The 12,708-nt window shown below is 35.3% G+C and overlaps 1 protein-coding gene across 1 annotated transcript in view; it reads right to left on the reverse strand.

Moving 5' to 3' along the window:
• Nucleotides 1–303: 303 nt before the first annotated feature.
• The window catches only part of CCSER1 (coiled-coil serine rich protein 1), a 531,900-nt gene continuing 519,495 nt past the window's right edge, over nt 304–12,708 (reverse strand). The window contains exon 9 of the mRNA XM_027769856.1: nt 304–611. Coding sequence (XP_027625657.1) covers nt 552–611 — 60 coding nt within the window. The 3' untranslated portion in view covers nt 304–551. The remainder of the gene's footprint in view (nt 612–12,708) is intronic.

A 12,708-nucleotide genomic window follows, 5' to 3' on the forward strand; every position in this document is an offset into this window, starting at 1 on the left:
TGAATAACACAGTTGGCCATGTGGGTGTCCAGGGCCTAAATCACCACACCGCTAGCTAACCCTTTTGGTTTTAATGCAAGTTTATGGATGATTTATTAAAGTTTTTAAGTAGGAATTGTCCCTAAAATGGAGGAAACTAAAGATATTGTTTTCAAACCTAGCTAATGTACATAGAATATATAATGAAATTAAATTAAAACTATAACCAGAGTGACAGATGACATGAATGAGAAGGATGAACAAAAATATTTACTGCCAAGTGGAATATTACATTTTAGAATATTTGCATGTAGAGATATTTAAATAAAAGTAAATTTATGTTGTTTTAAAAATACGGTAAGATTAAAACAGATATATGTAAGTTGAATCTTCATTCATCAATATTTTATGTAATTATTTACAAATGCCAAAAGTGTGAAGAATTTGGAACAAAAACATGTCTGTATTACACACTACGAGAAACAATTAACATACAGAAAGATAAAAAATTATTTAGTATTTAACATGTCACAAATTAGTGTGCATTACTTATGGTTAAATAATGATTTAACCTAGGTTGAAATATGTACTGGTTTAAATAAACCTTCAGTGCATGTAGGATTCCACAGGGCCTTGAAAAGAAGAAAACAAAAAAGAAATAAATGAATGACATCAAATTAATAAAATGAAATGAAAATTTACTCAATATGAAGATTTAAAATGTTTAAACACTTAAAAGAAAACCACAGATCAACACAAAACTATCCTACTTATGAGTTTCTAAGTCAAAAACTGCTATTAACATTTACTAAGAATATTTATACTAGCAATGCTTACAGCTCCTGGCTTTCAGTTAAATATGCTTTATTCCAAAAGAGGGAAGATTAATTTTATATTTTATTTCTTGGCTTAGCAAATAGAGATACAAAATAATATTTCTACTCAATTTTTTATGAATTCTTCAAGTGAAAAACTGCAAGAAAATTAAGAATTAAGTAAGAAGTAAGTCTATGTGGCTTTCCCGTCATTTTTAGACCAGTCACTATCCAAAATCCTAAACACAAAACTACCAATAGATTTTGTGAATCTCAGCAATTTATAAAACTCAATCGTTACTGCAATTTTGAAAATTTTCCAACCAGTGGCATGGTTTTTAAGGTGGTTGGATCTCATATGACCAATGATGTGGTTGGAGTCTTAGACCCTCAGATCCCTTGAAAATCATGCCAGGCACATGTATGTGTGTGCCCAAAAGCCTGAGAGGTGAACAGAGGAGAAGGTATTGCAGAGTGGCACATCCCCTCTGGAGGGTGATCTCTGACTCCATCCTAACTTTCCCATCACTCTCTTGGTAATATGATTCTCCCTGTCAAGATACCTGTTCTGAGGATCAGCAGATGGCATGGAGGTTAAGGAGCTGGACTCTCAAATAGTTGACTAGGGTTTGAGTTCCAGACCCGGCAGCTTGAAATTCATGTCTGAGGCATGGGCATGTGTGCCCAAAACTCTGAGCGAAGAATGGAGGAGATTGTGGCATGGCTCTACCCCCTGGGGAGTCATTCTCATTTTTTGTCTCTCTGTCTCTTTAGCGAACACATGTGCCCTATAGCAAAACTCTCTAAATAATATAATAATAATACTTGTAATGGCTCTTTGGTCAGTTGACGTATACTTGGGTTCTGACTCCAATTAATTTCTTCAGCAAAGTCTACTCTGACAGCTTTGTTCCAGGCTCAGGGCAAGCCCCTTCTCTTCTGTAAGTCTCATCTTATTTTCTTCATGGCCCTCATCACTGTGAAATTCTCTTGGTTATAGCTTTGATTTTTAATTGATAACCTGTCTCCATTCACTAGAGGCATGAGGTTTAGGAAAACAGGACACCTTTCTCCTGGTTCACTGCTACAGCCTCACTGCCTGGAAAACCTCTGACTCTTTTTATAGGACCGCATAAATAATTGAATAAGGGTGAACTACCTCGTGATGAAAGAAGCCCCGGGAATATACCTCAGGTCACATCCAGAGGCAGGTAAGGGTTTGGCAGCCAAATATGCTTTTATAAAACATACAAGGCTACAAAATCATTAAGACTAACAATAAACATTAAGAAGATGCTTCGTATTCAGCACCTGTTTCAAAAATGCAAATTGAATGAGTATGAAAAGATAGAGGGAACATATTGTTATACTTGACGTATCTTAGCAATATGAACTTTTCTTTTCCATTGTATTTTAAGGCTTCTAACTTTCATTTCTGTAATAAAACTCTAACCCAGATCCACTTATTAATATTCTTTTTAAAAGTTAGTAAGGTAGGCTGATAAATTTCAGAGATACAAATGTCACTAAAACATAAGATACTAACATTTCTTTTTCCATAAAAGTTTATAATATTCTGGTATTTGTCAAATAAAAAGGATAAAATACCTCAATACTTCTGTGTCATTTTAGTTAGTAGAACATAGTTTCATAAAAAAAAATAAATAAAACTCAAATAATGAGAATAAATGGCTCCCTGTGACTACACTATAGTGACAACAATAATTCGAATGTCAGGTTGCTTTATGATTAACCACTCAGGAGATATTATAAATTAGAAAACTTAGTCACAAAGTAGATTAATCTTCTTGAACTTTAAAGTATAATGCATTCAATACATTATAAAACTAGGGGGAAAAACACACACAAAATTGTTTTTTACGTTTACTCTTTTTTAAATTTTTCTATTTATTATTGTTATTTTGCACTTGTAAAGGAGCACTTGCACTCATCAGAGAGAGAAACAGAGAGAGAAAGAAAGAGGGAAAGTGAAAAAGCAAGCCATCGTGTCCGGGACTCAAATCGCAGCTGGCCATGTTACAGTCCAGCGCCCTAGCCACCACACCACTTGCTGACCCCAACATGTACTTTTAATAAAACATTTTAGAAGAAATATGTCAAAAACTTTTGTTTTCTCAAAAATTTCCAAGTTCTTTTGTGTAGAAGTAGGTCTTGAATATAAATTAAATACATCGTATGATTTTGTAGTCATTATAGCAAAGAGAAATTTTCTTTTTAAAATATTTTGACATTGAAATTACATTTTATTATTATAAAAGTGCATGTGTTCTTTGCAAAATGTGACAAAAAGAGATAAGCAGAAATACAGAAATAAAATTTCACATTCCTACCAAGCAGAGATAATTACTACACCAACCTTTCTCTTTCTGTTTCTATTTTCACGTTTTGCTTTTTTTTTTTTACTAAGATGAGGCCATTGAATATGGTCTGTTCCTTTATATTACCTGTTGCCCAACCTTTCTGTTTTCATTTTCACGTTTTGCTTTTTTTTTTTTACTAAGATGAGGCCATTGAATATGGTCTGTTCCTTTATATTACCTGTTGCTGTTTATTTATTTATTTATTTATTATTTATTTATTTATTTATTGCAGTAATGACTTCTAACTCTCCATGTCAATATGTTTTCTTCTTATCTAATAGGAATCCTTATTCAAATTTCCTCAGATTCCCTCAAACGCATCTCACTTCTGGTTGCCCAACCAAAGATTTAGTCCTGGTCTGCACATCAAATCTGAATGTAATGTCATTTAGATTTTTTTCCTTATAATATGTTATTTAAATTTGAAGCCTTTTTCCATTAGTAGGGGAACATGTCTAACCATACAGAAAAACTAGGAAGACTGCTGGCAAGAACACCTGCATAGCCCTCACCTAGATTCAGTAATTAAGGGTTGAGCGACCACAGTTGCTCTTGTGCTTCTCTTTCATTACCTCACAAGCAAATTTATTTTTATTACATTTGTTGTTATGTCTCTTTAGCTTCTTTTCTCTGTGTTGAAAGGTTACTCATTCCTAATTAAGTAAGAAGTAAGTCTATGTGGCTTTCCCGTCATTTTTAGACCAGTCACTATCCAAAATCCTAAACACAAAACTACCAATAGATTTTGTGAATCTCAGCAATTTATAAAACTCAATCGTTACTGCAATTTTGAAAATTTTCCAACCAGTGGCATGGTTTTTAAGGTGGTTGGATCTCATATGACCAATGATGTGGTTGGAGTCTTAGACCCTCAGATCCCTTGAAAATCATGCCAGGCACATGTATGTGTGTGCCCAAAAGCCTGAGAGGTGAACAGAGGAGAAGGTATTGCAGAGTGGCACATCCCCTCTGGAGGGTGATCTCTGACTCCATCCTAACTTTCCCATCACTCTCTTGGTAATATGATTCTCCCTGTCAAGATACCTGTTCTGAGGATCAGCAGATGGCATGGAGGTTAAGGAGCTGGACTCTCAAATAGTTGACTAGGGTTTGAGTTCCAGACCCGGCAGCTTGAAATTCATGTCTGAGGCATGGGCATGTGTGCCCAAAACTCTGAGCGAAGAATGGAGGAGATTGTGGCATGGCTCTACCCCCTGGGGAGTCATTCTCATTTTTTGTCTCTCTGTCTCTTTAGCGAACACATGTGCCCTATAGCAAAACTCTCTAAATAATATAATAATAATACTTGTAATGGCTCTTTGGTCAGTTGACGTATACTTGGGTTCTGACTCCAATTAATTTCTTCAGCAAAGTCTACTCTGACAGCTTTGTTCCAGGCTCAGGGCAAGCCCCTTCTCTTCTGTAAGTCTCATCTTATTTTCTTCATGGCCCTCATCACTGTGAAATTCTCTTGGTTATAGCTTTGATTTTTAATTGATAACCTGTCTCCATTCACTAGAGGCATGAGGTTTAGGAAAACAGGACACCTTTCTCCTGGTTCACTGCTACAGCCTCACTGCCTGGAAAACCTCTGACTCTTTTTATAGGACCGCATAAATAATTGAATAAGGGTGAACTACCTCGTGATGAAAGAAGCCCCGGGAATATACCTCAGGTCACATCCAGAGGCAGGTAAGGGTTTGGCAGCCAAATATGCTTTTATAAAACATACAAGGCTACAAAATCATTAAGACTAACAATAAACATTAAGAAGATGCTTCGTATTCAGCACCTGTTTCAAAAATGCAAATTGAATGAGTATGAAAAGATAGAGGGAACATATTGTTATACTTGACGTATCTTAGCAATATGAACTTTTCTTTTCCATTGTATTTTAAGGCTTCTAACTTTCATTTCTGTAATAAAACTCTAACCCAGATCCACTTATTAATATTCTTTTTAAAAGTTAGTAAGGTAGGCTGATAAATTTCAGAGATACAAATGTCACTAAAACATAAGATACTAACATTTCTTTTTCCATAAAAGTTTATAATATTCTGGTATTTGTCAAATAAAAAGGATAAAATACCTCAATACTTCTGTGTCATTTTAGTTAGTAGAACATAGTTTCATAAAAAAAAATAAATAAAACTCAAATAATGAGAATAAATGGCTCCCTGTGACTACACTATAGTGACAACAATAATTCGAATGTCAGGTTGCTTTATGATTAACCACTCAGGAGATATTATAAATTAGAAAACTTAGTCACAAAGTAGATTAATCTTCTTGAACTTTAAAGTATAATGCATTCAATACATTATAAAACTAGGGGGAAAAACACACACAAAATTGTTTTTTACGTTTACTCTTTTTTAAATTTTTCTATTTATTATTGTTATTTTGCACTTGTAAAGGAGCACTTGCACTCATCAGAGAGAGAAACAGAGAGAGAAAGAAAGAGGGAAAGTGAAAAAGCAAGCCATCGTGTCCGGGACTCAAATCGCAGCTGGCCATGTTACAGTCCAGCGCCCTAGCCACCACACCACTTGCTGACCCCAACATGTACTTTTAATAAAACATTTTAGAAGAAATATGTCAAAAACTTTTGTTTTCTCAAAAATTTCCAAGTTCTTTTGTGTAGAAGTAGGTCTTGAATATAAATTAAATACATCGTATGATTTTGTAGTCATTATAGCAAAGAGAAATTTTCTTTTTAAAATATTTTGACATTGAAATTACATTTTATTATTATAAAAGTGCATGTGTTCTTTGCAAAATGTGACAAAAAGAGATAAGCAGAAATACAGAAATAAAATTTCACATTCCTACCAAGCAGAGATAATTACTACACCAACCTTTCTGTTTTCATTTTCACGTTTTGCTTTTTTTTTTTTACTAAGATGAGGCCATTGAATATGGTCTGTTCCTTTATATTACCTGTTGCTGTTTATTTATTTATTTATTTATTATTTATTTATTTATTTATTGCAGTAATGACTTCTAACTCTCCATGTCAATATGTTTTCTTCTTATCTAATAGGAATCCTTATTCAAATTTCCTCAGATTCCCTCAAACGCATCTCACTTCTGGTTGCCCAACCAAAGATTTAGTCCTGGTCTGCACATCAAATCTGAATGTAATGTCATTTAGATTTTTTTCCTTATAATATGTTATTTAAATTTGAAACCTTTTTCCATTAGTAGGAACATGTCTAACCATACAGAAAAACTAGGAAGACTGCTGGCAAGAACACCTGCATAGCCCTCACCTAGATTCAGTAATTAAGGGTTGAGCGACCACAGTTGCTCTTGTGCTTCTCTTTCATTACCTCACAAGCAAATTTATTTTTATTACATTTGTTGTTATGTCTCTTTAGCTTCTTTTCTCTGTGTTGAAAGGTTACTCATTCCTTCCGAGAATAAGAGAGAGCACCAGTGAGCGAGTCTACCCCCATTAAGATTTTGACTCTGCATTCCACCTCCATTCTCAGCCAGCCCCAGATCATGGGCAAATATACGTGGGCTCGCTGTACTTTGAGAGGTCATTGGACGTGAACTCAGGACCTTCACGCATGGATCAGACTCCACCTGCTGGCTCTATACATTTATTTATTTTCTATAGAGATTTTTGCTATGAGGCATGTGCACTTACCAGAGAGACAGAGAAAGACAGACAGAAAGTAAGAAATCACTCCCTGGGGGGATGACCACGCCACAATCCCTTCTCCATTCTCCTCTCAGGATTTCGGGCATGCGTGCACACACGCACAGTGAGAATTTGAAAGTGCTGAGTCTGGGAATCAAACCACAGATGACAATGTGGGAGTGCAATGACGTAACCACTATGCCATCTGCTGTCCCCCTATATGTTTATTTTTAACATATGAAAAAAATAAACAAAACAAAGGTAGAAGAAAACATTTTTGTTTAAATGTAGAATATACATACACCTAATAACTTTTGTACATTTTATGATTTATATTAATTGTGTTTTCATACTTAGTTAGTCGCAATGGTGATTCTTATTACTGATATTCTTACAAAGAAGAAAAGTTAACCCTTTAGTACTCAGGGTCTGTAGTAACTTTCCCACAAATTAAAAAAGATTTCTAAGTATCATGTTTAGAGTAAGACTGTTTCTTATCATCCAAAAGTTGAAAAGCATGGTATTTCCAATTCTACATCTATCCCTTTTCAGGTGTACAAAAGGAATGATAATTTTCCAATCAAGAAAAGGCTAAACCTGTTTAGAGTATTTTTTGTCTGAAAATGACTATATTAGACTAGCTATTAAACACATTTTTCTCTAATTTGATTAAATTCAAATATATAAATCTACTTATAAACACAAAATATGTCATAAAATAATGAGAAATCTGAAGTCATGCTTATATATGTAAATCTTTGACACTTTATTCCTAATTGCAAATCACACTCCGGTGCAAATGTTCTCTTTAGTGATTCAGTTTTATAAATTTATAATTCTAATTACCATCTTAAAAATTTGGCATTATGAAAGAGTATAATTTCCTGGTATTCTTACTTTATAGAGCATAAGGTTAATGTTTCCTAAGTTTCTTTTAGGAAATTTTCTAATGTAAAGAAAATTCCTATTCCTTTCCTGGTTTGGTAGAAAGCGAAACATTTATGGAAACTTTATGTTTTCCCTTAGCTTTTTATGACTGTAAATTATAAAATCACCTTACATCTTTCTTTTGAATTAGTATTTATATAAACAGTCCTGTATCTTGTTTTCCTCTAGAATCAGTATTCGTTTTATCACAGGCAAATAGATATTCAAGTCCCAAAGCATGAGTCAAGTGGCTGAAAAACTTTTGGAGGGACACAACCATTCTAAAACATTCTAAAAGTGATCACTCTTGATGGTCCCTTTTGTGCTTCTTTCTTTTTTTTTTTTTTTTGGGGGGGGGAGAGATTTTCACTGTAGGGCGCGTGTGCTCGCCAGACAGACAGAGAGAGACATAGAGACAGAAAGCGAGAAATCAACCCCCAGGGGGGATGGTCACGCCGCAATCCCTTCTCCTCCATTCTCCTCTCAGGATCTTGGGCACGCACGCCATGAGTTTTAAGCCACCGGGTCCGGGACACGAACCGCGGTAGACTACGTGGGAGTCCAGCGACATAGCCATTACGCTAACTGCTGGTTCCCCCTTTTGTGCTTCTTGATCAAGCACAAGAAGAGCTGTCAATGAGCAGAGCAGATCTCACAAGAAAACTAAAGAGAAAAATGAAGTAATTCAATTAAGTAGAGCTCACAGCCTAATGAAACAGAGACCCAACTATGACTTAGCAGAAAAGCCATGAGCTAGTTTGGCATAAAAAAGAAAATGCTATTACACATATCTTACAGAAAAATGGTTATCATGATTGTTTTAGAATATATATGATTTTATGATTTTTTTTGCTAATTGAAAAATGAAGTTTTCCAGGTGTTAATTTGACTGTTAACTTTAAAAGAAATCATTTTAATATTAATTTGTACTAAGTATAATAAAGTTAGGTCACAAATATGCCCAGCTAATTGCCCAACAAATAAATCTGGTTTAATCATATTAAAATTCAAAAAACCATTTTAAATATTATATTAATATAAAATATGGTTCCCATTTATCTTTATTACATAACATAGAAACTAATAGATTTCCATGTAATACTAACTTCTGTAAGAACAAAACAGCAAGTGAAAGTAGATTGTTTGAGGCCATCCCTAATACTTAGCGGTTAAGGCAGCCAGATCCCACATGGCGGACCCACAGCTCGAATCCTGGCCCCTTGAAAAATCCACTGGGCACTGCCGTGTGCATGCCCCAAATCCCAACAATCTGGAAGAATGGAGGAGACGACAGCTTGACTATGCCCCATGGGAGGGGATACTTTTTCTCTTTCTCTCTGTCTCCCTGTATCTCTCTGGTCAGCACATTCGCCCTCTGGCATTTTTTAAAAAACAATAGACTGGTTTTTTGTACCTCTGCCTTACAGTTGTGTGTGTTTGTGTATGCAGAGAACTATGTTTTGAGATGTGTGTATATATTTTATATACATATATTATATATATATTATATACATATGTCTTTCAAGTCGATATATATTTCAAGGATATACACTCACACACACACTATATATATATTTTTAAGGATTAACTTGCTTTACAAAATTTTCCTGATTTTAGACCGCATCAAAGGAAAGCAATGTTTTTGATAGAAGTAAATGAATATAAAATATGTCCATGAAGATTTACTTTGAACAGTACTGGAATAAGCCTCAGAACTTAATTCCATACATAGCATAGTGATTAGAAGCAATTTCATACTGCATCATAAACAGATATTGAGTGTTTCATACTTTGTGTTTTTATTTTATTTTTTTTTACAGGTTTTTGCCATAGGTTGTATGTGCTCACCAGAGAGAGAGAGAGAGAGATGGAAAATGAGGAATCACCCTCTGGGGGGATGCCTTCCCCAAATCCTTTCTCTTCTATTTTTCTCTTGGGATTTTGGTCATGCACACATACGAGGCTGGTGTGATTTTCAGCTGCAAGGACTGGGAATCCAACTTCAGTTGGTCATGTTGGAATTCAGTACCTTAACTACCATGCCACCTGCTGGCTCTCATACTTTATATTTTTATCCAGATGATGGTCAAAACTCCTTCATGGATGGTCTATACACCCTTAACAAAAGCTTCTCTATTATGGAATGCCACTTTGCATACTGGATACCTGAAAATACTTCTAATGCTATTCCAAAAAAATTCATAATTTTGCAATTAAATTTGTATTTCTTACAGAAGTGGTAAACCATGAGTTGGAGTAGAAGTGAGCTGGGATTATTATTGCTAGTACATAAATTATTTTTGTGCATATGCAATTTTTTTGAGAGGTTTTTGCTATAGGGCGCATGTGCTAACCAGAAAGACAGAGAGAGACAGAGACAGAAAGCAAGAAATCACCCCCTGGGGGGATGGCCACGCTGCAGTCCCTTCTCCTCCATTCTCCTCTCAGTATCTTGAGCACACACGCACACACACCTGGCATGAGATTAAGCCACTGGGTCCGGGACTTGAACAATGGTCGACTACAAGGGAGTCCAGCAACATAGCCATTACGCTAACTGCTGGTCCTATGCATATGCAATTTTTAAAATTTTCAATTAATATTATTAATTGAAAAATCATAATTACATACATACACGGAGTGAAATGTGATATTTTGATTCATATATGAAGGTGGAATTACTAAATCAAGCTAATTGCGACCAGCAGATTATGTAACAGTTGCGTTGCTGTACTCCCACATGGCTGACTGTGGTTTGACTCCTGAACCTGGATGCTTGAAATTCATGCCAGGCATGTGAGTGTGCCTGCACGCATGCCAAAATCCCAAGAGGAGAATGGAGGAGAAAGAACTGCAGCATGGATAGCCCCACTGAGGATTGATTTCTCGCCTTCTGTCTGTCTCTCTGGCAAGTGCACACATCCTGTAGCAAAAATCTCTCTCTTTCAAAAAAAAAAAAAGAAGCTAATTAACATACCCATCACTTCACTTATCCTTTTTGGTGATGAGAGATTGGAGATTTACTCTTAATTTGAAATATACAATATATCATTAACCAATGTTGCGCAATCTCAAAACTCCCATCTAACAAACTTCATTCCCTCTGACCAGCATCCCCTATTCTCTCCCTCCTACCCTTCACCGAAGGGTTTTACTTACGTGAATATTTTTTAAATAATAAGCACTTTCATAGCTGACACCCAGACTGTCACTTTCCCCATTAAGCATCTCAACCACAAATCCTCTTAACAAAAGGGCTGTCAGTGAGCTGATACTAATTCTACCAGTCATCTCTGAATTAAAGACCTGGAGGCAGTCCAGGAAGGATCTGGCCCTGAGATAAAGATTCAGGATTTTAGAAAGAAGCATTCAATGCAATACTTACAGAGATGGCTGCATGTGAACATTTGTAATTTAAAATAACTGTGCTGATTTGCATTTGTTCTAAAAGGCATGAGTAGTCATTTCAAAATACTTACTGGACATGAAGAAGTAATATAGAATAATAATGTAATATCAGAATATTCACATCTGTATGTTTTTTGTAAGGGGAAATTTCAAACTAATTTGTTGTACATTTTTAGAATTGTACAAATATTAGAGTCTTTTACTTATTTTTTCACAAATAATTATTGTGTACATTCTATATTTCTTTACTGTGGTGCATCTTCTCTGATGAGATATGCTGATATACAGTGAAGTCTCATTGCACATTAAAAGTATATACATTTAACTCTGTCTGTTCTAGGAGAATGGTGTGGAGAGAAAGAAGAGGGTGCAACAAATGCAAATGAAACTAATTTTAAAAAGACAAAAAGCAGATGTAACGGATATGGTGTGGCCAGTCTGACCCACTACTTTCCAGTGCTTCTGCTCAGTGAATGCGATATGGAAGGTCTGAGCCTCCTGCCACTGTTCTCTCTGGGGGACTGTTCCTGGTCTAGAGGAGACTCCTGATGCCCTGGCTCCAATTCTAGGTCTAATTGTACTGTATGCATTTTTCATAATGCATGATCTTCAAATGAAGACGTTTGAGATTTTATTCTTATCTAGGGCTGCAGTCAAAATAAAGCAATTTGTTCTTTCTGAGGGATCGTCAAGGGGTTTTCAAGGAGCACATCTCAGATGGTTTTTGATTAAACATGGTTTTTCACCTCACCTCTTTGAAGCTTCACATTTTCCATCTCAGCTCTAGAACTAGCAGATTGCCCTGTTTAAAATGTCTTATCAGAGTCTTGACCTCCACATCCTATATTCACAATTATTCCTTCCCTATGCTAGCTTTTTCTCTCATTACACTTAACACCTTCTAACACATTATACAATTTGCATATTTATTATGCTTATTGTTTTCTGTAAGTATGCCTTCACCACCGGCAAATTCCATGAGGAATACTTTTTGTTTGGTTAGAGGTTCTTCCCAAGAACAGGGCCTGGGGTTCTAGGAAGAATTAGCAATGCTTGTTGAATAAATGTATAAACAGATTTTCCAAACTGTCACCCTTAGTACATCACCACTGGATAAGATTCACCTCCTCAATTAAATGTTAATAAGCACCTGCAACAGACCATAATGCTTCCTCTAAGTGTTTTAAGTGTTTTTAACCACTGTTTTTGCCTGAAAGTTAACTTCAGTGAAATATGAAAAAATACAGCCCAAAAGAAAATGTAGGATATATAACCTGATTTCTAAATTTTCTATTTTTTAATCCATAATGATAAATGGAAATATCTGATATAAATTACTATACGTAAAGTGAGCATACAAAGGAAGATTCTTTTTTTCTATTTTTTTCAGGGCATGTTCATACTTGATCAGTACAAGTATTGAATTTAAGAAAGAGGGTAGAAATGGATGAAATCCCAACAGAAAGCTTTATAAACTGCTGTTTACTAGCAGCTGGATGAGAGAGCCTAATTGGTAGTTTTTCATATCTTAGTACTGGGCATCAGGCAT

This window comes from Tupaia chinensis, unplaced genomic scaffold (assembly GCF_000334495.1).
Source record: "Tupaia chinensis unplaced genomic scaffold, TupChi_1.0 Scaffold000094_1, whole genome shotgun sequence".
In the NCBI taxonomy this organism is placed as follows: domain Eukaryota; kingdom Metazoa; phylum Chordata; class Mammalia; order Scandentia; family Tupaiidae; genus Tupaia; species Tupaia belangeri.